The following is a 27,303-nucleotide window of genomic DNA, read 5'->3' as shown; positions in this document are numbered from 1 at the left end:
TGCAGAACTCCTTCTGGGGCAAGTCCATATTACACCCCCTGTAATATGCAGAACTCCTTCTGGGGCAAGTCCTGGAGCAGAAATTTAGCTTTGTGATATGGCCCTTCAATTGCCCCATTATTCTACAATTACTTTTACTTACTGGAGCATGACCCCATTGGAAGCTTTCTTTGATTGTGGCATTGAACTGGCACTGAGCTCAGAGAAAAACTCTTTGGGTCCGAATATTTGTACTTTATTTTTTTCAGAGTAACTGTACCTTTTGATACTATATAAAATCTCAAAATAATAAAAATATTTAACAATGTTTCCATATAAAAAACCTTTTATTTTGAGTCACTAGGAATACTGAGATAGTATCTATATGAAATGCTGAGTACTCCAAGATCAAAAGACTGAAAAATCATAGACAATATTGCTTGCTAGATTGTAAGTTAGAGCCTAAATCCTAAACAGTTATTGAAATACAAAATAAAATACATTAGTAGATATTTGACTGATAAAGGATATACAGTCAAGAGATAACTGAGTATGAAATGTTAGAATCTTAGTTTATAGATGGTGTCATGATTTCAGAGAAAAGCAAAATGAGGGGCCCAAGAGATAGTACAGTGGGTAATGCACTTGCCTTGAATGTGGCTGACTCAGGTTCAATTCCCAGCAATATATCTCATTCCCTGAGCACTACCAGGAATGGCCCCTGAGCACAGAGCTAGAAGTAAGGCCCAGACATAGCCATGTGTGACCTTCCCCCCATCCCCCCACTTCCAAACAAAAATGAAGAGCGATTAGCAAGGTACACTATTAAAATGTGACATTGGAATTGTGCACTGAATATTCACAGACTCTAGGTATTGGGGATTTGAGAGTAGATCTTCCTCACACAAATTATAAACCCAAACATTATTCATCTAACATTTTATTTGGTTGGTCCAGGGCTATGACCTACTTTCTACAATGTGCTCCCATAAACAGACTTTGAGTATTAAATCAAGTTTGAATGAACTTACTGCAGCATGACTTGTATTCATCCAATTGGTACTTCTAACTCAGGCAGGGAAAATACCAAAAACAATTTACAGATATCCAGCTCAATGTCTGTTGTGCATTAATCATGTTCTACAGAGAAGCACTTAACTATAAGTGGGTTTGCAAGAATTGATTTGGCAGCCTGCCTGTATCACCATGCAGGAATTCATTTGGCAAATAGAGAAAACTATAATTCGGAATGGCTGTGTCTTTCATTGGTACAGACATCATTTAATAAGATATCTTGACTAATAGACACAATACTGTGTATTTTACTGTCACAATTTATGTCCAAGGTGTAAAGGGTATTTTACCAAAAAATAAAGCTATTTATGTCAAAGTTAGAATCATTTAAAGAATAGAAGTAGAACTTTAATTTAGAGCAAAGGATATTATATAAGGAATTTTTGAGTATTTATTTATGAAATTTAGGTTTCGAAAATACTCTGTGAGATTTCATTACCCATTTAAAAAGTTTCTGTACAACCAAGTGTCAAGTATTTCAACCTGGTCCTTATGTGTAAGTGATTCTTGATTGAGAAATAACAGTAAAACTATCAGTTAGGTAAAGGACGAAGATGCAATAAGAAGAGATATACAGCAAATTTGGACCCAATGGGTAGCAGAAGAAATTGAATAAACATGTCCAATCTTAGGAAAAATGATTTTAGTCAAAGTGTTCTCACGACCTTACGTTGTGTTTGTCCACTTACAATTACCTGTGTTTACCCCTCCAGTAAATATCCATGCTCCAGTTGTCATGGCCGCCTTGATGAGACCTTTCCCAAAAACCTGCTTGAGTTTTGGCTGGAGCTCAAAGTTCTGGAGGCCACCATGGACAGAGATGAGGAGCTTTGGAAGCTCCAACTGCCATTCCTTGGTCATCAGGTGTAGGAGAAGATCCGGTTTCGTATCAAAAGAGACTCGCACATACTAGAAGAAGAACAGCCACGAATTAGGGAGATAGGTTTTTATGGCAGACATTTGTGTCAGTATTTGAAGAAAGTATCTTACATATAAAATCAGATGTTTGAAGAGGGACGAATCATTAGCTTCACCATTTTAAAAGGATTTTTAAAATTTTCTAAATTTTATCTGTCACAGGAATGGGTTCTTAAGGGTTTATATTTTATCAAAATTAACCTTCGTGCAAAAGCCCAAATGTTTCTGATATTTTCAATATAAGTAATCCTTTTAAGAACAACTGGACCTAGATATAATTGTTCCTGTGACCCTATTCTTTTTAGAGGTTGTGAGGGCCTATAGTTTTATACAACATAATGAGAATTTAAAAGAAGGTAACAGTGTATGTGTTCATTTTACTCTACAATAAATGCATGTGTTTTCTTTATATTCAAAGAAGGGAAGCAGGAGACATTTCAATTTTTCTTATAGGGGAATTGAAAAAAAATGAAGTGTAAGCAGGCATCCAGATTCTATTAGGTACATTCAGATATAAATTTATAATAATAAGTATTTGTAAATGAAAATCCACAAACAATATTAAACATTTGTACAATTTTAACGAATAATCATGTAGGTCTCAGTTTAACCGTACAAAATTTGTAATCTCTAACTGAAAACAACTGAATTATCAAGCACTTAGGCTTGGTAGTCTTCTGAAATACACTGCTGATTTGGAATGAAATATTCAAAATATTTAGATTTGTAGACAAAATGGAAGCTGGAACTGTAGAATAGTAGGAAGGACTAAAGAGTGCTAGCTCTGAAGGCTTCTTTCTCCTAAACTTTGAAGAGACTGCTTTTCTGAAGAATGAAGTATCCCTCTTCAACTGAACTACTTCAAAGGGCTTTACTCTCTAGTATAAGGAAGACAAAGTCAAAAATCTGGTCTAAGGAAGAAAAATCGAGTATGAACCAAAGAAAAATCAAATATTAAAAAAAATCAAAGATAAAAAAATCTCTAGTCTAAGGAAGAAAAATCGAGTATGAACCAAAGAAAAAGGCGAGGTAATCTACCTTTCTTGACTTTGATTTTACGTGGGCTGAGAAGAAGTTTTCTTTTGATTATTTAACAAAAGCATGCCTCACACAATATGATCCATATTTATACTTTCAATGTGGATTGAGAAACATCAAATAGAAGATTCAGTGTGAAATGGTTCTGGAAGGGTAATGAATTGTCCCAGAAAACTAATGTGCACAAGCACAGACGCTTGTGAAGGAATGAAGTATCATGCAAGACTCACATAATTCTCATGAGAAAACAGTATTTCATAGGGAAAAAATAAAACTAAAAACTACACAAGGAAGCAAAGCAACAATCGAGGGGCTAAAGCAAAACCAAGCAACAACAAGAAGGAAGAATAATAGGTAATAGAATATAATCTTCAAAGATGTTTAATGATCAAAGAAGTTAAAATGATTATCTTTAGTATGCTTATCTTTGGTGTGGGGGCACCACACCTGGCATTGATCAGTGCTTACTACTGGCTCTGTACTTAGGGATCCCTTGTCGTGGGACTCAGAGAACTATATGTGGTACTGAGGATTGAACCTGGTTGCCGTGCGCCATCCTACTGCTGTTCTATTGCTCCTGTCCTAATACTCTCTTTTTAAAAAGAAAGAAATGAGGGCCATCGTGAAGGTTCAAAAAGCTAAGTACATTCCCCTCTGTTCTCTCTCTCCTTTTGGGTGTTGTGGTTTGCAAAAGCAGGGTGGGATGGGGGGGGGATGGAGGGTGGGAGGGATACTGGGATCCGTGGTGGTGGGAAATGGGCACTGGTGGAGGGATGCGTATTTGATCATTGTATAATTGAAACCCAAGCACAAAAATTTGTAAGTCTACAACTGTACTTCATGGTGACTCACTAATTAAAAGAAAAAAAAAAGAGCGAGAAGGAAGGTGCCTGACACAGCGGCAGGGGGAGGGGTGGCTGGGGGATACTGGGGACATTGGTGGTGGAAAATCTGCACTGGTGGAAGGATGGATGTTCGATCTTTGTATGACTGAAACTCAATCATGAAAGCTTTGTTACTGCATCTCATGGTGATTCAATAAAACAATTTAAAAAAAAATGCTAAGTATGTTTTTCACATTCAGGAGCCTGATGTTTGATCTTCGCATCACATGTTCCCCTAGATACTACTGGGGGCAAACCGCCCCCCAAATAAAAATAAATACAAAGAAAATTGCATCTATAAATAAGGATTAAGAGAAAGCAATAAATAACTATAGGCCTTCTAGTGTAAACAAACAAGCCGCACTCCCAACTCTAGATATGAAAAGCTAATAATTTAAATTAAAAATACTTCTGATAAATAAGCTACAGATCAGATGGACTAATGATGGACTGAGGCTGGTGGGTGGGAGTGGGAAATAGATAAACTTAGAAAAACACTATATATAAACACTGTCCTCCCATTGTTTATCCATTCACTCCAGTGGGCATCAGTAAAATCCATTTTGAGATTTGTTACTGTTTTTGGCATATCTGATACATCACGGGGAGCTTGGCATGCTTTGTCGTGTGGGTGGGATACTCTAGGTAGCTTGCTGGGCTCTCAGAGAGGTGCAGAGGAATCGAACCTGAGTTGGACACATGCAAGGCAAATGCCCTATCCTCTATGCTATCGCTTCAGTCCAGGAAAAACAAAATAATTGAAAATTTTAAAAGAACATTTGATTATTTGGAGGTAAATCAGAATTCTGAATAGAAGTAAAAGAGATAGTGGGAAGATGCAAAACTTTAAGAGATATTGGCTGAAAATGTCTTCATTGTTGTTGAGACAGCAGCTTTCCATCTAGAAAGCTCCATGAATTTCAAGTCAGATAAATACAAAGATATCATACTCAGACACTCACTATTCATAACACAGAAAGGAGGGGGGGGAAGTTTTGAAAATGGCTAGAAATAGCCAGACTGTCTATAAAAAAATTGTCATTGGTCAAGGACTTATTGCTCACACAACAACAATGGGAAGTGAAACCTGGACCAAGGATACTCTCTTCATCTGTCAGTTTGGATCCTCTAGTTGCAAAAACATGGTTTTTTTGTAAAAATGAGTACATTGTGAATATTAAGAATTCATAACTCTCAATGAAATTATGGAATCAGGCAAAAGTTATGTCATCCAAAATACATGACACAGGATGCACGAATTCGGAATGGCAAAAGAGGTTATAAGTAATGTACATAAAATTTAAAACCAAAATTGATTATAAACATAAAGTGATGAGAGCAGTCTAATTTGTAATATTAAGGGACAATACTGGATAATAGAGGAAGTATCCAAACTGTAATTTTCTAGTCATAAAACCATGCTTTCAAGGAGATCTTTTCCTCTTCAGTGATCAATTTCAGAACAAACTCTATATACAAGGATACCAGTTTGTATTCTGGCAAGAAGGTCTCTTTGTGCCTTCATAAACCATCATGGCAATCTTTATCTGTTTTTTGATTATTTCATCTTTGGAATTAATTGCTATATGCAAACTCCCATTATGCCTGTTAAGGTCCCTGCAAATTTAGCCTTATGCTAGTTACTTAGATGCTTCCCTCTACTCTTTTCTTCTTTTGGCTGGCATTGTCTCCCAAGTTCATTCTTTTGTATCTGTCATTCTTTTCCCTCAAAGGCATTTATTTGACTTTTCTGGAGAATGAAAGCTCATTCTGAGGTTTTGTTTGTATTTTGTGTTCAATCTGTCTCTTTATGCTGCCAGATCTTGTAGAAAAGTGTCCATGTTTGACCTAACCATGACTTTTGCTTAGTCTTTTCACAGTGCTTATGAAGTGTTTACAATCTTAGATTTTTTTTTTAAAAAAGAGCCCAGAAATATCTTAGCACATGGGGAAATGAAATCACTAAATTTTTCCACTTTATAGATTTGACTCAAACCTAGGGAAGGTGAGTGACTGGGATCAGAGTTACTATCGAATAACTAATAAATCTAATCCATAATTAAAGCTGCAGTGACATTGGAAATTCCTGGTTGGACTGTGCTTCAATTTTGCTTCTGAATTTTGAGACACACTTGGCTGTGCTCAGTCTTACTCTAGGCAGGACTCATGAGAATCCATGCTTGGCTTCGAGCAGGACAAAACTTTACCCACTGTACTAATTCTCTGGCACTAGGTTATACTTCTCTTTTTGTCCTAATATGTTTGACATACCCAGGGATTTTGTGGAAAACTCAAGTTCTAATTTACAGATCTGGAGTGGGGCTTCAGGTTTTGATTTTCTGACTAGTCACTCAGGCCACATGAGTAGAAAGGGTTATATATAATAGCTCTTCCTGGATCCACAGATTTTAAATGGTGTGCTTTGTGTGTGTCATTGAACCAAATGAAATCAAGAACACAATATTCTAAAACAAAATAAAAAAAATATGAGAGAAAACAGTGACACTGAAAGAATTACTCAGGCACAAAAAATAGGAAATTCCTTAGATGTAAGTTGGAAGCTTCACACATTAAAAAGGTTTCCCTAACTACCAAAATACTTTTGTATTTTTGTCCAGGACTAATTCTTATACAAAGAATACCTGATTCACTGCACTCCACCCCTGATTTTCCAGAAGCTGAAAAATAAGACAAACATTGGAGTCCTTTGATGTTTGTTATTGTTTGTGATTTACTGTGTCCTTAGAGAATAAAGGAAAGGTTTATTTTTTTTAAGGAAAAGGGAAATATTTAAATAAATCAATGTTACTTTTTGTTCATGTCATTATTTAAAAACCTCAAGTAAATGGGAGAGAAGACTAACTAAAAACTAAAGATTAAATCACACTTTATGATTATCTGGAAATGTTTATTTTTAAATGATTTTATATAGAAGGTTATTTAGAAACTCTCCAGGTACTTGCAATACTCAAGATTCAAGTGCTAACTCAAGATTCAAGTGCTGAACTGACATCTTCTAGGTCATCAGAGATTGTGTCCTGAGTGTTTAATCAATTTCTGCTAAATGGTCAATGTGATTTGAAATTAGAATCTAGTTTACTTGTTAAGATAAGCAATTCTGACCATCCATTTGTGAACTCAATAATTACTAGACGACTTCATATTGCACACACTAAATTTTGTCTCCTGGGTATTAATCACTCCATTGCGGAGATTTGCACGTCCCATTTATGTTTTTCCCATCAAGTTCAGTCTCACACTAGAATATCAGATACTAGATCTAAAAGTCACTTCACTGAGTTTCTTCTTGATTGTGAAATAGGAAAGATTCTGACTACCACACAGGACACAGTGAAGGTTAATATATAGCAGAAACATGGATATTTGCAGCTTGGAAAAAGGTTATAAATGTTCACCTTATAAATTACTTCTGCTGATAATGATACAAATCACTTGCCTTTGGCTCTTTGACTAGTCTGTCCTATAAAACAAACCTTGGTTTCTCAACTCTGAGTTATCTGGGGAGTAACTGTGTAGATGCTGGTAGAGAATACTTGTCCAGAGCCCCCCCAAAAAAAACAAAAAAAACACTACTGCTCTAGTCATAAGTCATCCTTCACCCATTTGCCCTTAGTTACTGAATTTTATTTTTGCAGAGAAAGCTTTTAGGCAATGCTCAGGGGTCCCCCGAGGCCAATCCTGATGAAACTCAGTCTGACTCTGTGGTCTGATATTTGACCGTGCAACCTGACAGAACTCAAGGTGTTGGAGATTCCAAAGTCAAACACAATGGTGCTCAGAGGGTGTTGGGAGTTGGGCCTTGGACCCAGCACCTTCAAGGCAAATGTTTGATCCCTTTAAGCTCACTCTGGGCCCCAGTTCCTCAATTTTTAATTTCTAGAGGTAAACTGGACTTAAATAAATTACCCACACCTGGAATTTTCTTCCCCTTTCCCTTTCTATCAATAGTGTAGATGGCAGGGAGCAGAAAGGCTGGGTGATGAGCCAATGATATTCAGAAAAAGGCTGCAGGAATGTTCTGTAAACAATAGAGATGCACTCTAGTGGAAACTGCACGGTTTGATCAGTTCTTAGGTGTCCCCATGGCCAATGAATAGTTTGATCTTCGTAAGAAAACACACTTTGAATTCTAAAGCACAAGCTTAGAAAAAGAAATCCGGTATGAGTGTTACAGAAAACTGGAGATTTTCTTTTGTTTGAAAGGGTGGAGTGCTCGAATAAGTAGAGTTCTTTGGGTTTTGCCCTGCTTGGTGCTACAGATCTTCTTACTCAGTAGACATTTTCACTGCAGCTTTGTTCTTTGGTTTATGGACCACCTTATTTTGACTCCTGTACTTGGGGATCACTCGTGGTAGAGCTTAAGGAACCCAGGTGCCAGGGATAGAACCTGGGTCAGCTCAGTGTTAAAGGCAGAGTGCCCTACCACTGCACTATCTCTCTGGTCCATCACTGCAGTTTTTACTCAAATCACTCTTACAGCTTCATCTTTAAAAATGTTACACTTAACATCAAAGATTCTACTTTACTATCACCCACGTACTAACCTTGGAGATCAGAAATATGTCACAAATCAAACAGTGTCATTTTGTAACACCTAGCATGGGCAAAGTCTGGGGTAGGAGGTAGTATTATTTAGACTGACACTGTTTAATTAAATTACAGTACTAAACTTTTAGTATTCTAAACTTGAGCATATGTGGAACAACTTGTCTCTGGTGATTAATCAGTTACTCCTTTGCCCCAGATTTTTACCCACATAATTTTGCCTAGCTTTATAAATGAAAATGTAAAACAGCGAATCTAGCCGTGCTCTTGGAACAACAGCTCTAGAAAAATAATTGATCTAGCTATGTTTTTGGAAACAGCAAATGAAAATTCCTCCAATACTGCAAAGCCATCTTTAATTCTTGGGAATAATCAATTGGTCTTTCTAAGCAGCACTTGTTCTGAGTAATGGAATGCCACTCTTGCTTAATCTTTTTTCACAGTATTTCTAATGTCTTTTTTCTGACCCTGTCATGGAAGACTTGCACCTTTTTGCTTTCTGTTGAGCAGTGTGACAAGCATCATTTCATTTCCAAAGTCTTTGTGGCCACATTATAAGTGAGCATTTTTAATTAAAACTGGGGTTAAGCAAAATATGTCATATCAGACTATTGGGGCAATTTTGCTTATATAAGCCTTTCAGTCCACAAAGCGTTTGGCTTAGGGACATTTAATGCTTATGGTGGTTTAATATGAGTAAAATTTCCCTTGAATAAAAAATAGTTGGAATGTAGATATTTACCGGCTTCTCAGCTTGATAATACAAAAACTTTGGAAGTGAAAATAACATTGTAATTTTTTTGATATTATTTTGTACTTCCTCAATACTAAATGGTAGGTATTTCCAGGGGATTGGTGTTTATATACCAGATCAAACATTTAGAAATAACCTAAAACTTTGTTTCAAATATGAACACACTCCGGGGGTTGTAAGTTCACAATTTTCTAGAAGCAAACAGATGAGAATTTTAAAAATGTTAGTTGGATTTTTTTTGGAGATGAACTGGTTCTTCCTACTCTGATACCTATAGTTAGGGATCAGAAGCTTAAGTAATAAATTCCAGTTTTATTCCCTCTCAGAAATGCCTTCCAAAGTTACTGCCAGCTCAATAGCTAGAGTACAAAGGTAAAACTTGGAAATGAATGAAGTGATTATAAAAACCTTCAAACATCTTATCCTGCTTATGCAAAGCCACTTCTTAGTCATAGCCTGTGATTATTATCTTGTTTTGTGATGCAGGAGTTATTTAATTTTATATTCACTGTGTGCCATTCAGTGATGAGACCCAACGAATTTGTAAAACACAAGTCAAATGAAAAAAATAAAATAAAATAAAATCTCACAGCATCCTAAGGGTATAAGGATGAAGATCCTTATTAGTGGCAACTAATATCTTCTAGCTCAGTATTTTCTCACAGTCTGTCCCACTCCCTCTCACCCCCTCTCCCTACCGCCCATCCACAGAGAACAAGATTTTAATTCTGACTGACTCATAAGTGTGAACATGAGGCCTGGCGGTAATTATCAAGTTACATAGAAGCTATAATAAAGGGCTCAACCTGATCAGATAGGTAAAGTAAATAGCAAGGGAAAACCTGAAGAGAATTGTGTGGGTGATTTGAGAGGTTTAAATACAAGTCCTTAATTAGGTTATCTTGCCTAGTCCGCATGTCAGCTCAGCAACAATTAGAAGAGATGATTAGTAAGCAAATATGATCTGTCTAATCAAGCACAGTATTGCTTCCTTTTCTAGAACCCCTATGGCTTTAGCCACAGACAATAAAAGGACTCAGTGTCTGTTGTCAGGGCATCTGGCTACTGAACCCTAAACAGCTTCATAAAGTTACATGTAAGCCAGCAGAAAAATATCCCTATTTCCTGAAACTAGAGTTTCTGGGTCTCGGTGCTTTTCCCCTTTTCTGGTTTTTATGAGGCATTTTTATTAATGACCAGCATCTCCAAGAGATAAAACTGCCTTGGGGTGGGGATTCAATCACAATCACAGTCACAACCATCCTGTTATTTGTTGATTGCCTCGAGCAGGCCCCAGTAATGTCTCCTTCGTCCTAGCCCTGAGACTTTAAAAAAAAAGTGCCATATTCAAGGCTCTTTCAGAGTTAGGAGAATGAGCTCCTTCATTGTTACTGGTATTTGGCATATTGGGTCCGCCACAGGGAGTTTGCCAGACTCTGCCGTGTGGGCAGTTTACATTTAGTAGCCTGCCAGTTTGTCCAAAGTAGGAATAGATGATAAGATGTTGAGCGGCCGCAAATGAGGCCGCGCGCTTCCGGGAGCTGGTTTTTATAGTCTCTGAGTCTTGGCCGTTAATGGGATTACACAGCACCAGGGGGCCAGTTGGTGGGTATGACCCCCGACTACTGGAATTTGGAGGATCTGGGTGGAGGATGCTCAGCCCCGATCCGAGTAGGCTTGGAGATCTCAGCCCTAGGACCCGCGTGCCTTTGTTCCTCTGCCGGTACCTTTATGTGTGCAGAGAGTGGTCTCAGCATGGTGGTGGCTGGTTCTGGGGTGGGGATTGGGGATATGAAATTTGGTGGAATGTGGTCTGGTGGATAGAAGCAAAGGGAGTGACAGTCCTTTGCTCATGGCTAGTTTTGAACATCATTTCTTATCAATTTCTCTCTGGAAAGTTTGAAAGATGTTGATTTTATTGCTATTACATTAAGGCCTCTCAAGCCCAGGAAATGAGGATAGCAGAGATATAAAACGTACTCAACAGACCTCAGGGGGGAAAAATGGTTCTATTAGTCTGAGTTGCCATATCATAAAGAACTCTCTCCCACCTGTTTTTCGCTGACACCATTTGATTTGCTTTATTAACAGTGACTTTATAACTCTACAGCAAAATTTCCTAAACTGATATGAAAGAACTAGGAGCATAACAATTAATTTTTAAAAATCATCTACTACAGTCTGTACCTCGTAGACACAACAGAGAAGAAATAGAACAGATGGGGAATTTCAAGGAGATTTTAGTTCCAGCTGTAACTTGGTTGATAAATCCACAGTGGACTATTAGAAAAAAAATTTTTCTACTCTGGACTCTAATTGTCTGTCAAAAAGAGGAATTGGGATTATGAAGTATTTTAAACTTTGGATGGAAAAAATTGGGGCTACCCCTGGCTTCACTAAAGGCTATGCCTGGCTTTCTTCTCAGAGCTGACCCATGACCAGCATTTGGGGGACCATTTGTGGTGCCGCGGATTCAAACTAGGGCTGTGGTAGATGCAACTGCATGCAAAGCAGGTGCCCTATCCCTTGTGTCCCTTACCTCTGGCTTCTTTTTAGTATTTTTAAGCTTGAAGAAACAGTAGAATAACCTTGGATATCTTTTAAAAAATATTAGATATCTAGCTTCTATCCCACACATGTAAAAGGAAATTTCTTGAGTGTTTCTTAAACACGGATAGATGTATAGACACAGGTAAACAGGTATATGGGCTAGAGCGATAGCACAGCGGTAGGGCGTTTGCCTTGCACGCAACCAACATGGCCGACCCGAGTTCGATTCCTCTGCCCCTCTCAGAGAGCCCGGCAAGCTACCGAAAGTATCTCGCCCACACGGCAGAGCCTGGCAAGCTCCCCGTGACGTATTCGATATGCCAAACACAGTAACAACAAGTCTCAAAATGGGACGTTACTGGGCCTGCTAGAGCAAATCAATGAACAACGGGAGGACAGTGACAGTGACAGTGAAACAGATTTATGTGCAATAGCCCCACCAGATATTTTGAGCTTCTAAATTGAAAACCACCTCATCAGACCTCTCAAGCACTGCTGTGTGGCCTTAGTGCTCCTGGAACCACAGGGTCTGTATAGCACCATATTCTCAGGCCACAGTACATAATCGCTATTCAGGTTGACAGTATCACTGGGAGTGAACTCTGGGTCCACTGAGCACTACGTGGGAGGCCATCTCCAAAACACCATTCTTGAAAGGAGCAGGGGACCAAAAACATACTGTTAGTGAATCTTTTACTTTAATCTTGCTGAATAATTAAACATGCCTTGTCCATCCATATACGATCAATCTTTTAACAGACAGTTGTTACTGATTTCTCTTTATCCAATTGCATGTGAGTTGCTGGGAAAGCTAAAATGTATAGAAACCACCATATCACCAGTCTCCTAACAACAAAACAAAACATTGGATTGAGGGGCCATTTCACCCCTTTGACTAGAGAGAATAATTCCAGGGCCAAGTTTGCAGATTTTCAATGTGGACAAAACACTCATTGTGTCTAGATCAATGGTTGAGATTAACCACTGTTTAATATTCGGTTGTAATCAACAAAGCAAGCGGGCCTTCCTTTAGCTGATTAGAAGAGAGAAAAGTGTCCCTTTCCCTGGATGTTCTGAGGTTCACTGGGCAATGAGACCTAACCTCAGAGCCAGCCTCTCAGGGCTGTGACCAGGGCAGTGACACTCTTCAGGAGGACGGTGGGTGTGGTTTAATGCTCTGCATTCACTACTCTGAAATTACTCATAATCTTTGCATTCAGTTTTATTAATTCGTTGGTGGGGGGGGGGGTGGTCACACCCAGCTGTGTTCAGGGCTTACTCTTGGCTCTGAGCTCAGAGATCACTTCTGGCCATGCTCGCAGGGCTTGTATGAGTTCTAGAGATCAAGTCTGGGTCTGTGTATATAAGGCCAGAGCCTGACCTGCTGTATTATCCCTCCTGCCTTTTCCTTAGTGTAGGATAACATTGGTTTGTCCTTTCTGCATTGCCACAGGGAGCTTAGGTTTATTGGTTACTCCAATCACAGTGCTCCCATTCCTCTGTGTTTATTTGCAAACTCTTTATTTGTGTTCTGCTTCCCCAATATAAAGGACAATCACCTTTATCTCTGAATCAGACTCTGTTAACTTGTAAATGTTGCTTTTTTCTTCTCCGTAAGTCCTTTGCGTAGTTAATCCAGAGTAATGTTCTTTTTGTATAGACAGAAGAAGACACTTAATGCTATGCTTTTGTAATGTGGGAGTTAATTATTCCTGAATAATATTCACTCCTGGGTATCTGTTATGTTGACTGAAGCCTCAGTTGTCTTACTTCCTAGTACCCCAAAAGCAGGGTCCTGATGAGGAACTGGATGGACCCGGGGCAAGCTGTGAGCTACACTGGTATCAAAATGGGCCAGGCCAAAGCGCCATAATACTTAACTCTAAGTTAAGAGCATGGTCATGGACAAATTCTGCCATGATCCAAAAAGTAACAACTTGATAGGATCCTGCTAGTGTTAGCAATAATTAATCTGGCCTGAGCACTGTAGTCTGAGCTCTATAGACAGATGTTCCTAGGAGAGCCACCCTACAAGTTTAATGTGTCTCTTACTGTGTCCATACAAAATAACTCATACAAAGGAGTAGAACTGAGGTGTTAATTAAGATGTTAATTAAGTGATTGTTGGACTATGGAAAGGAGAAAAACCCTTAAGTAGCGTTTTGCCCTTGAGCCTGAGAAGTGATCAGGAAGGGCTTTCAATATATTGATTATGCTACCCCCAATGCGGGAGTTGGAGAGGAGATGGAGAGAGAGAGACTAGGGAGAGACCAAGGCAGTGAGTTGGAGTGTAGAGAGACTAGCAAGAGAGACAGGAGGAAACAGGAATGAGGGGCTTAGTGAGATTGGAACAGATGTGTAGGGAGAATGGAATAAACAGTAACTGATCACCAACCAGCCTGGCTCCCATTTCTTCCTTTGTCTGCCCATGACGTTGACCATGGGTGGGGTGGGGAGCAGGGTGGGGAGTGGCCCAAGATTACTGAACGCAGGTGGCAAGAGAGAGCAGCTGGGATCTTCCTGAGTTGCTTGGTGATTACATACTTAAGTTTTAAATTTGAAGAAAAGTTTAGTACCAGGAATTTTGCTCCATGACTGGAAGGCCAGCCACACGTGCTAGGTGAAAAGGAATCTCAGACAGAGAAGAGAGCACCAAATAAAGGGTGTTGGGAGGACGCTCCCAGGGTGGGAGAAGCATGCTGAAAGTAGACTGTAGACCAAGCATGATTGCCACTCAATGCCTCTCTTGCAAAACACAGTACCCAAAAGAAGAGAGAGAGAGAGAACAAGGGGGAATACCCTGCCACAGAGGCAGGGTGGGATGGGGGAATGGGGGGCGGGAGGGATGCTGGGACTCGTGGTGGTGGATGATGGGCACTGGTGGAGGGATGGTACTTGATCATTGTATAACTGAAACCCAAGCACAAAATCTGTAAGTCTATAACTGTACCTCATGGTGTTTCACTAATAAAAAAAAGGTAAAAAATATAGAATATTATTCCAAAAAAAAAGTTTAGTGGGCCAATAGAATGTCTGAGAAGGACCTGGAACCTTGGTTTGTAGGCTGCCTCTTTACCATAGGGTCAGCTATCTGCCCCCCCTCTGGGGATGGCCACTCTACCTTTTACTCTCCAGAACTACTCAGAGCAGTGAGGGGGTGCCATCAAGTTCTATTCCTTATTGGACCCTGGATATTGCGAAGGAGAAAGGGTCAGTTTTGGGCATGTGACTTACAGCTTTTCAAGGCAGGACAATGAAGTGGAAATACCTGTTGTGGGTTGGCAGGGTCAAGGTGTGTTTGGTGGGAAATCCTACGGCTGCTGGGTGCCTAGAACATTCCCCAAAGGAGAAGACGATTCCTCACTGGGAGAATCTAGCTATGCACTGATGGTTAGCTATGGGAAGGGGAGGAAATTTCTAGCCCAAGATGGGAACTTAGATTTGCATTTTATACTGAGCCCTGCAAATTATTAGTTGATCTCAGCTATCTGATTATCTAGATAACTCTGGGTTCCATGGATCTTTGTGGGGCTTAGGGGGGTTGTTTACTCTTCTGGAGTAAAGTAAAAGGTCTGTTTGTTGCTACATTCTTTGAACTATTATGCATACTATCATATCCACCAGGCTAGAGCGATAGCACAGCAGGTAGGGTGTTTGCCTTGTATGCAGCCAACCCAAGTTCTATTCCTCTTCCCTCTCTGAGAGCCCGGCAAGCTACCAAGAGTATCCTGCCTGCATGGCAGAGCCTGGCAAGCTACTCATGGCGTATTCAATATGCCAAAAGCAGTAACAAGTCTCATAATGGAGACATTACTGGTGCCTGCTTGAGCAAATTGATGAACAATGGGAGGACAGTGCTACCATTGCTATTACATTCACCAGTAGAGGGCAATGCTGGGTCATGAGGGTAGAATTACTATTCTGGAGTTCAGTGTAAGCACAGAAATGTTACTGTCATAATTACGAAATGAGATCACATGTATAAATGTTTGGTACAATGATGGCACACATTGGATCTTACATGTACTTTTAGTATTATCATTACTATGGTTACCGTTATTCTTTGTTACAGAGCCAGAATACTGTTACAAAAGTACTTTAATAGTTGCACCTAGGGCCAGAGAGAATATGGTGGGTAGGGCACACGAAGCTGACCTAGGTTCTAGCCCAATACCCCATGTGGTCCCTGTGGTCCTGCTAGGAGTAATTCCTGAGCACAGAGCCAGGAGCAAGCTCTAAGTACCACCAGTTATGGCATATATATGTGTGTGTGTGTGTGTGTGTGTGTGTGTGTGTGTGTATAAGTTTGTTTGATTATTGGAATGTATCTTGGTAATTTGGCATGCATTCAAATTCTCTCAAATTTATGAGAAATTTTTAGGAAGCGAAATATCTCAGGTAGAGAAAAATCACTTAATGAGAAAGGCTTTTGATTTTATCAGTCATAAAAAGAATAAAGGCCACACCCACAGTAGTCATCTAATTGTTGAGCTCTGCAAAGAGTAAAGCAGAGAAGCCATCAGAAAACAGCATCTCACTTTCTGGCTTGCTGGAATGAGTGGGCGCAGGAGACTGACTTAATGGGAAAGTCAAGGTGTGTAATATGATTTGCAACACTGATCGAATGGTTATCGCCTCCTGCTAGGGACTGTCACTAATGCTGTCACTAAATGGAACAGAGCAGTGAGCTGACAGCTTATACAGTGTATTATTCCTGCAGAAATATTCTAATATAAGTCTGGCTTCACAGAAACTTATGGAACTCATTGCACTATCACTTCAATTTTTTACAAGTATCTATCTACCTATATTATGGTTTATGGGCCATATGGGGTGGTAATGAGGGATTACTCCTTGCTGGCTCTCAGGTGGGGATGGTCAGTCATGTGCAAGCAAATACCCTACCTACTCTACTATTGCTTTGACCCCAATACTGGGAGATTTTATATATTTTTTAAAACTTCAGAAAAAATAACCCAAACTCAGATATACCAGTTATATGAACACATAAGTATACATACATAAAGTATGTATATGTCACTGTCACTGTCCTCCCGTTGTTCATTGATTTGCTTGAGTGGGCCTAGTAATGTCTCCATTGCGACAATTGTTACTGTGTTTGGCATATTGAATACGTCACGGGTAGCTTGCCAGGCTTTGCCGTGCGGGGAAGATACTCTCAGTAGCTTGCCGGGCTCTCCGAGAGGGGTGGAGGAATCAAACTCTGGTTGGCCATGTTGGCCGCTTGCAAGGCAAATGCCCTACTGCTGTGCTATTGCTCTAGCCCATATATATGTATATATACATATATATATATATTATATATGTGTGTGTGTGTGTATAAACTTGAATCTTAGGTAATTAACTGGCTAAAACCAAGAAATTCTAGCTAGATGACGAGAGAGTAAGGGTTTGTTTGGGTCCAGTTCTGACTCCAAGTCTGTGCATCTTATTTATTTTTGATTTTAAAAAAAGTGGGGGAAGGTTTGGGCTACAACCAGTGATGCTCAGGGATCCCTCTGCTCTGAGGGATCACTACTGGCAGGGCTTGGGCAGCCATATGTGGTGCCATGGACTGAATCTGGGTTGGTCGCAAGCAAGCAAATGCCCTACTGCTGTACAGACTCTGATCTCTCATGTATCTTATTTTAATGGATCATAGTCTCTTTGCTAGCGATGTAGGACTATTAACACAGCAATCCTTTGCCTCAATATAATACCAGGCACTGTTCCAAGCACATAATACATATTCATTCATTTAATTATTGTTTCAGTTCTATCAAATAGGAGTGATTACTCCCATTTTGCAGATGAAGAAAATGAAATATGGAGAAATTACATTAACTTAACCATATCACAATTAAAATTAAAAATTAAATATTTCTGGGAGGGCTAAGGAGAGAGTAAATGGTACAGGGGTTAAGATGGTTGCCTTGTACAAGAACAACTTAGGTTGGATTCTTGGCAGATAGTCCCCTGAGCACCACCAGGAGTGATCCCTGAGCAGAAGGAGTGATCCCTGAGCAGAGAGCCAAGAATAAACCCCGAGAAGTGATGAGGTCCAAACTCAACCCCTCCTTATACCTCCACAAAAAAGGGGAGAAAGTTAAATGTCAATATAACATCTGCATGTGCTTGGCACTGTGCCAATGTATTCATATGCCATCTCATTTGATACTGATTAAAGTAGCATTCTTCTTCTCAGACAACAGAACAGATTTAGAGAGGTCCTTGGGATTTAAGAAAATTTCCCTATGTCACACAGCAAACATCATGGTTCTGTGATAAATATTCATTGTATTCAGAATCTCTATCTTTCAACTACTAGCAAGAACATCGAATTATTGTAAAATTTTTAGTGATAAAATAGATTTTTTTGTGGTCTATCAGACTTTTTGTTGGGGGCATACCCAGCACGCTCTGGCTTACTCCTGGCTCTGCATTCAGGAATTATTTTTGGTGGTGCCCAGGCAACCAAATAGGATACCAGGGATTGAACTCAGGTCATCTGTATGCAAGGCATGCACCCAATTTGCTGTACTATCTCTCCTGCCCCATGATTTATCAGATTTTAAAAAACTAACACAAATCACTTGTGAGTGAGTCCTAACTTAGTTAAATTTTTAGTACTTAAGATTAAATTTTGATCAAGAACACCACGTGGTGAAAATAGTGACTGTCTTTTCCTTTTGATCTGTAAACTGTCTAAAATCAGTCCCTTTAGCATTTGCTTCACATACATTGTATCATAGTAATTAGAGTCTCCCCAAGTATAAAATTCTGAGAATAAACATGTGTAAACTTCTGTGGTCTTGAAGAAATAAGCAAAATTATTCATGAGGTGTCTAAAAATTTTATAGTTGACTCCTTATATCACTGTCATTTAAGTAATAACACTGAACCAGAGTTACAAATTATTAAATACTAAGCCAGAGGGATAGTAAGATAAGAATAGTGAGGTTTGCCTTGCACGAACCAACCTGGGTACCACATATGTTTCTCTGAGCTTTGCTAGGAGTGATTCCTGAGTGCAGAGCCAGGAGTAAGCCTTGAAAACTGCCAAGCGTAGCCTAGCAAAATCAATCTCCCAAAACAAACAAAAATTTTTATATACCAATAGCACAGCAGTAGGGTGTTTGCCTTGCACACAGCCAGCCCGGCTGACCTGGATTCGAGTCCACCATCCCTCTCAGAGAGCCTGGCAAACTACCAAGAGTATCTTGCCCACACGGCAAAGCCTGGCAAACTCCCCGTGATATATTCAATATGTCAAACACAATAACAACAAGTCTCACGATGGAGACGTTACTGGGCCCGCTCAAGCAAATCAATTAACAATGGGAGGACCGTGACAGTGACTAACAATTAACAAGTGGCTGGAGCAATAGCATAGCAGGTAGGGCGTTTGCCTTGTATGAAGCTGATCCAGGTTTGATTCCTCCACCCTTCTTGGAGACCCTGGCAAGCTACCGAGACTATCCCGACCACATGGCAGAGCCTGACAAGCTCCCCGGGACATATTTGATATACCAAAAACAGTAACAAGAGGTCTCACAATGGAGACGTTACTGGTGCCTGCTCAAGCAAATCGATGAACAACGGGAGGACAGGGCTATAGTGCAACAATTAACAAGTAACTTAAGTATGTTTCTGGTCTTGATCTGAGACAACTGTACCCACTCTAGCACCCTATGGAGGCTCTGGGTCTGTCACTCTGGAATGAGTTTTGTACCCTAAGCCATTTTTTTTTAATTAGAAAAAATTTTCATGTAGGGAAACTTGCATTTTATTTAACGCATTGTTGAATCTCATATACTGGGCTAAACAGGAACCCTGAATTATCTCAGGATAAGCTACTACAAACCCTCGGTAGATGAGGAAGTCGCCAAATCTCCACTTCCCTTGGGTCTATGCAGGCCAAGACTAAGTAGCCTTTTCATTGTTTTGCCTGACCGTGCCGGAGATTACAGACTCTTTTTTCCCCCGATACATAGCACATATTGGCTTTATTTTAATCTATATTTCAGAATTAATTTTCTTAGCAAAGAATGGTGAGAATAGCTTAGTCAGCCATTCTTGGTGAAGAACATACTGCTGAGAGGAGGGAACGAAGGGAGAGAAAAAGAGATGAGAGGTGGAATTATTGAACATTTTTAGGTTGTAACTGATGTGATGTGACTTTCCTGCATTTTTCAGTATGCTTCTCTCAGCAAAATTTCTTCTCCAAACTCAGAAAGCTCCATGGTACATCTGAAACAGGTACATCCATTTCTCCACCATTCATATCTCTGTCTCTCTGTCTCTCTCTCTTTGTCTCTCTCTCTTTCTCTGTCTCTCTCTAGTTAGAATTAAACTTGTTGCAATACAGCAGCTGAGGACCTCCATAGCCACGGCCGTGCTGGGACCACTCTCCGCACGTCCGGATGGGCCTCATGCATGAAAGAACTGGCAGAGGAACCCATGCATGCAGGTCCTGGGGCTGAGGTCTCCAAGCCTACTTGGATTGGGACTGGGCCTTCTCCAGCTAGACCCCCCCATCTTCCAGTAGGTAGGCATCACACCCACCAGCTGCCGCCAGCGCCAGGTTGGTTCCATCAATGGCCAAGACACAGAGACTATAAAACCCAGCTCCTGGAAGCACGCGCGACATCTTATTTTTTCCTTTGGAGAACCTGGCAGGCTACCGAAAGTATCCTGCCTGCATGGCAGAGTCTGGCAAATTTCCCGTGTCGTACTCAATATGCCAAATACCAGTAACAATGATGGGTCTCATTCTCCTAATCCTGAAAGAGCATTGAAATGGCTCTTTTAAAATCTCAGGGCTAGGAAGAAGGAGACGTTACTGGTGCCTGCTCAAGGAAATTGATGAACAACAGGATGATCGTGATTGTGATAGCTTCTCTGGTACACTTATTGCTGACAAAATATGTCAGCCAGAGTGGGAGAGAGATCCATGATGAAAGCACAATTCAAAGCAAACTGTATATTTCACAACATCCCCTTTAAATTTTATATATATAGATAGATATACATCTCGCCTGCACGGCAAAGCCTGGCAAGCTACCCGTGACGTATTTGATATGCCAAACACAGTAACAATAAGTCTCATGATGGAGCCGTTACTGGGCCCACTTGAGCAAATCGATGAAAAACGGGAGGACTGTGACCATGACCGTGAGATAGATATACACATATTTTACATATACATACATGTATGTGTGCATATATATGCATATATATTTATATATATATGCATATATATATTTATATATATGCATATATATGTGCACACATACTCAAAAAGCATTATTGAAATAGTTGCTTCGAGGATTTCCTGAGTCATTTTGGGTAGAAAGATTTCTGTTAATACAGAGAAGAAAAGTCATATCTGGGAGAATCATTTTTAACTTGGATTGAGAAAAATGTTAGTTATCTACAGAAAAAAAATTTTCTTTTTGCATCAAAAAAGTTGGTAAGACATTTATGTCTTAAAGAATGAGACCAAGAAAGTGACACAATGAACAGCAGCTAACGCTAGAACACTTTGTTATTATGAATAATAACAATAGTTATTGTGTCTGATTTCATAAAGCTGTTTTGGATATCCTTGGAGGAAGATTTTTTTCCCCATCCCATTTGATAAAGGAAGAGCAGAGACATGTAGGGGACATCCAATTAGAACAGGTCCTCCAGACAGCTAGGGGCAGTGTGGGGATCAGGTCTATGGAACAAATCTTCAGCTCTCCTGCACTTCCCTGTAGGACTTGAGATAGAATTTGGAACTTCACGAAATGGCTTATCCAATTACCATGGCTTTGTTGGAATGGCCGCCTCCTTGGAACTCGATAGTCCCAAAAGCATCTGTTGGGCTGAGTTGAGTGTGCTTGCTGATGGACCACTTCTCAGACTGGATGTCATTTCTGGAGAGGCGGCTTTCATTTTTTTCATTCTGGAGAACGGAGATACTAGGAGTGAGGCCAACATGTTGGCCTATGAGACGCCCACAGCAACACCTATAACACAAGAATCCAAGATGAACCCCATGAGCTGACATCATTAGAATCACACTTAAAGGAATGTACTGGGGAAATCCACAAGCAGAGGCAGTTCAAAGAATTTTCAGGTGGAATCCCATTATGCGATGGTATAACACTATAAATAAACACAGAATTTGCTTAACATACATATTTTTTATAACTTCCTTGGCTTTCTTTATCTGTATAAACAGTAAGATGCTTCTGTCCCTTCCTGCCCTTTTCTTTGACTTCTTTCTAATTTTTTTTTGTTATTGTTGGTTTGTGGGGGGGGGCATACTCAACAATACTTGGGGCTTACTTCTGGCTATGCACTCAGAGATCACTTCTTTCAGTGCTCAGGGAATCATGTGTGCTACCAGTGATTGAGCCCAGGTTAGTTAAATTGCAACGCAAGTGCCCTACCCACTGCACTATTGCTCCAGTCTAACTTCTGCTGTATTATTTAGGATTAGAGTCTATGAACAAAAAAACCCTCTAAGTTTAATTATTTCTTATTTCTCTCCTTTCACATCTCAAAGAGAATATGCATTAAAATATTAAATAAAAATTAAAAATCCAAGTAAATAAAATACTACTCATATACAAGTCACAACCTAACTTGCTTTTCCCAATTGATATAAAAATGGTTCAGGCTTAAAAAAAGGAGAAAATATTCATGACATATCAAAAAGCTTAAAATTTATGCCTCACATCAGGAAAATATTCTTCATACTTTACTTTGACTATTAGTAATAACACTGCTATATAATTACCATTTAATAAACACTAATGATTGGTATCAATTTTAGGATTTAAAAATTATAGACTTGAAGATTAGTTAGTTTGCTCAATACTTTACATAGATAGTCCATATGACTTAGTATCTAAACATGTTAGTGGGAACAAAGTAAGCATTTTGATAAGATACTTAAAAGGAAAATATTAAAAAATGGAAAATACTGGTTTTCCATGTTTTTAGCCATGCTAAATAAACAAATAAACTTTTTTTAATAGATTATTGTTAGGTTCTTCCTAAGTAGCATATTTTTTATTCTGTACTGTCTTCTATAGAATTTACAGAGACACACACACACACACAGGATCCAAAGATGTTTTAGAAACAATAAAGATAAATTTAAATTTGACACTAGTTTCTTTGCAAAGGACAGGAATTCCTATTGTTTTGTTCCTCCCATTGATACTCCATGTTTCTGATACATTACAGAGAGAGCAAGATTACCTATGGGGGTCTTTGGTGCTGGGTATGATGTGAACACATTCTCTTTTATAAAATGCTCTTTCTATCCAGGATTTTTGAGCCTGAAAAAAAAAAAAAAGAAAAAGCAAAGGTGAAATAAAACTCAAGTATTTTAAGTAGGAAGCAAGATTTCATAACTGTAAAATAGACTAGCTTTTAAAATAGACTAATAGCTCATAAACAAAATGAAATTATGATTATTTCACACACAAACATTTGCACACCCCAGAATAAACTATTCCTGGATTAGTCTCCCAGATGAACACTTTAAAAAATGGTAGAGATGGAACCAGATGCAAATTCACTGTGACTTCTGACGGGCAGAGGACAACACTATTTTCAGAGACAATAAAAAACATAGAAACATATTGATAATCCTCTCTAGAAAAAGCAGGCAGTGGTATGAAGAAATCCTTCCAAACAAATAAATCTTTCATGGCAGACACTTCTATTAGGTTTTCCTTGTGGAAAGAAAGAAAAATGTTGAGAAAAGTACAACACAAAAGCCCTGGTTTATCATCATGCTTCTTCTAAAGTCCAAACTAGCAATGCTTAAATACAAAGGGAGAAAAGAAAGAAATGGAAATGAAGTACAAAGAAGATAAACGTCTTCATCATATTCTAAATTTCATGGGTAGTACCTTTGGAAGGGAGGAAGATAGCCCTTTGCTGCAATTGTTCCACAAGTTTTTAAGCACAGAACATAGTCTTTTCCAAAGGACTTTGTTGAAACTGTCCACCCAGAAGCTTTACTGAGATGCATTCCCAAACAGATAAAGGACGTTCCAGGAAACTGTACCACCTTTGTTTCTCAGCAGACCTTCCATTTTTTACCCCTTTACCTCCTTTGCTACCCAGCATTTGAAATAGTAGAAAAATCTCTGATGAAATCCAGTGCTCGTTAACGACACAAAGGATTCCTTCTCTAAGCAGTTCGGATAAAAATTACTAACACAACTTGAGTACTATTTCTATAATGTCCGCCTTCTCTCAACTCTAACACCAGTACTAAGTTCACACTTGAAAAATATGCAGGGTCAAAGCACAACTGAGCTGTTTATTTGGCTGGTGTAAGTGACCAGAGTTAACTCTTACAGTCCCTCTTTGGTAATCAAAATTAACATCGACTTTGCCAGAGACCCAAAGGTATAAACTATGAGAAGGTCTGGATCATCTTCAGCCCTTTAAAGGTATACCTCCCCTTTTCTTCTCCAGCGGAAGCTCATGCAAATATATGGCATGGAAGGTAGTAGCTGTTTGGTACTTACAGAAATATGCATTTTAAATGTAGCAATAAGAGTGGATTCTGGAGGAACACTAAAAAATGTGCACTGTTTCTGTCATGGTAATAGTCAGGTTGCATGATTTCTGAATCTATGTATTGTTCTCATGAAAGTGAGAACCTACCCTGCCTCAGAAATGTTGGGGGTTTGGAGGGTTCTTTGCACACTCACACCACAAAAATAGCATTGCGGTCTTTTTGGTCAGCTGGGTTTGAGAAAAATCTCAGTATGCCTTATCAAAGGTTTTTCCTTCTCAAAGATAGAGGAAAAGCTAGGGACTACATTTTTGCAACAGAAACTAGCTTAGCAGCATAGATAATGAGCCTTTATCTTTGTGAAAAGGCTGGAAGCCAAACTATTCACAGGCTGTGATTTTTCCTAGACACTGAATACTTTCATTGATAATATCTCTTGGCAGAAAGAAGGTAAAAATATTCCTTAGTGGACACTTGAAACCATCTTTCCCTACACCTGGGAAGCAGAAAGGGAAAGTACACTCTACTTTTTTCTCTTTGTGACCCAAGTTGGCTAGTGTTCAGAATCTTTGGGGAATAGGGTCTGGGATTTCAGTACTTCAGTTTTCCCTGGCAGAGAGCAGAAAATAGCAGGATGATGAGCAGAGCTTGAGGTTCACAGAAGAAAAAAGTACTGTAGAGCTGGGAAAAGAGTTCAACAAACTGGAGTGGAGTGGATACTTATCATGTAAAGGCCTGGGCTTAATCCCTAGTCCCATAGGGTCCCCTAAGCATTGCCATGAGTAACCCTTGAGTACTGAGTCAGAAGTAGCCCCTAAAGACTGCAGGAAATACGACCTTCCAAATAAAAGTGCTGTGAGACTCTGTGACTTGGACAAGCTCAAGGTTTCCATAATTCTGTTTTCTCCATCTGCAATATGGCCCACGACAATAACATTAAATATAATTGCTTGGCTATATCTTCCTCATATTTTAAGACAAATAACTTAGACCGATGGTTTCTGTCCTAAAATTTCAGGTGAAAAGTCAGGAGTGTTAGATATTTCTGTTGAAAATCTGATATAAAGTGATCTGACTTTGCATTGAAAATGATATACCCGCAGAAAACCTGGTAGGCCATTAGTGTGGCATAAAGAACAATTATTTCACTTCCCCAGGGATGATCACAGTTATCTATGTAGGAATCAACGTTGATGATTCAGAAAAAGTGCCTGGGATTTAGGAGGAACTCTTTCAGTAGTAATAATGCATATCTGTTCTTTCTCACAGTGCCTAGAATATGTATTATTTCCATGGATCATTTATGGATCTTATAGAATATGGATTTTTTTTTATAAGAATCATGAGAGGAAACTCCCAACAAGAATTGAGTTAGAGAGGTGCAGTGAGTGAATTTTATGGCCAGAATTTGAACATGAGGAATCTAAGAGAAATATGACAAACCAGAAATAAAAGAAATGCCAGAGTTCACATTCTTACCCACTGCTAAAGTGCCTCTTCATATGAGAAATTATTGACCTAGATACTATTGATAAGGTCAGTGCCATTTGGGTGTGCCTCGGAGGTCATAGTACTTGTGCAGAATTGGATTTCTAAGGGCATGTCTTCAAACCAATCTATAGTTATGACTCTGCCCTCCTCATTTCAACTGTATAGTCCATATAGTAGCTAAACTTTGCTGTCTGCTCTTCCTCGTTCGGTAACTAATTAGGTGGGACATTAAAAAAACATCAGAATATGAAAAAATAAAATTAAAAAATAAAAGGATATCACTATAATGGGTATGACAAAGAACTGTAATCACCACAGAATTCCCAGCTTGAGAATATGGGGAACCATGACAGATGGATTCTACTTCCCAAGGGCATCTACATAACTTCCCAATTCCACTTGGAGGCCTTAGAAGTTTTAATCACATGTTCTGCAGTAAGAAACTACATAAAAATTGCTCATCTTCAAGTATAAAGTATTTGACTTTTGAACAATTTCACAACTAAATTATCTTCACAAGAGTGAAAAGTTACCTCATTGTTAGGGAAGAAATGAAGGATTGGATTCTATGTCTTATTATTAGCGTATTAACCATTTCCCTGTCAATGACACAGAAAATTAAGGTTGGGAAGGGGGAAAGAAGTGTAATATAAAAAAGCTTTCCATTATTCAATTGAACTTGATTCCTCTTTTGAGAAGAAAAGTATAATGCTTAATAGAAAGAATATAAAACATATGAATTAGGAATTCTACAAAATATAATTTGCTCTATTGTGGGCTCTGCTTTATTGCGTTTTTATTCAGGTCTTCAGTGTGGACAGACAGTCGATTTTTAAAATTATTTTCTTGGAGAGGGCATATTTGATGTATAATCATGGTTTAACTTGTTCCCTAAACTAATTCCCTTTCCTTTTGATCCAAGGCTTTGAAATGCTCTGTGTGAAGCTTTATACTTGGCTTCAATATCCAACTAAGTGAGTACAGAATGGCTATCCCTGCTATTAGAAAGCATGAAATAGTTTTGACATGCCATGTTTTTTGCTGACCCTTTAATTCTCTTCTAATGCAAAGTTCCAGTGGACTCTATGTTCTAAAATATTTTCTTTTAAAATATACTTTGGAAGTTCGGTGTATTCATAAAAAAAGGACTTCTACTGGCCATAAGAAAATTATTTTTTCACATTCCTTTTCAAAGGTACAATGGTCACACAACCCTGACTGAGTTTGTGAACAGCTATTTTCTTTCTTGTCTTTCTGCATTATCAGTCATGTGTGATGTGTAACAAGGAAGTAATTTTCAGAGGCTAATAATTAAAGGACATCTTATTCAAACAAAAAAAAATAGATGACATTAACATTTTGCACAAAGTACAATGGTTACCCCAAAGCAAAGTACTAATTTCATACATCAAATATCTAGTTCCTAAAATATGCTAATAACTATAAACCAACAAAATATCTGAAAAACAAAATTAGAAAGAAAATAAATGTATTTAAATTTAAAGTTTAACACTTTT

The 27,303-nt window shown here is 38.9% G+C and overlaps 1 protein-coding gene across 6 annotated transcripts in view; it reads right to left on the bottom strand.

Moving 5' to 3' along the window:
* TRPM3 (transient receptor potential cation channel subfamily M member 3) overlaps positions 1-27,303 on the bottom strand; it is a 997,482-nt gene that overhangs the window by 341,016 nt on the left and 629,163 nt on the right. For all 6 annotated transcript variants that reach the window (XM_056118728.1, XM_056118724.1, XM_056118725.1 and 3 more), the window contains exons 2-4: positions 23,020-23,099; positions 21,572-21,776; positions 1,749-1,962 (exon numbers count right to left, since the gene is read on the bottom strand). In XM_056118728.1, coding sequence (XP_055974703.1) covers positions 1,749-1,962; positions 21,572-21,776; positions 23,020-23,099 — 499 coding nt within the window. The remainder of the gene's footprint in view (positions 1-1,748; positions 1,963-21,571; positions 21,777-23,019; positions 23,100-27,303) is intronic.

Source organism: Sorex fumeus, unplaced genomic scaffold, assembly GCF_029834395.1.
Source record: "Sorex fumeus unplaced genomic scaffold, SorFum_2.1 ptg000038l, whole genome shotgun sequence".
Lineage (NCBI taxonomy): Eukaryota > Metazoa > Chordata > Mammalia > Eulipotyphla > Soricidae > Sorex > Sorex fumeus.
The sequence above is the reverse complement of the archived record's forward strand: the minus strand, read 5'-3'. Positions and strand labels throughout refer to the sequence as shown.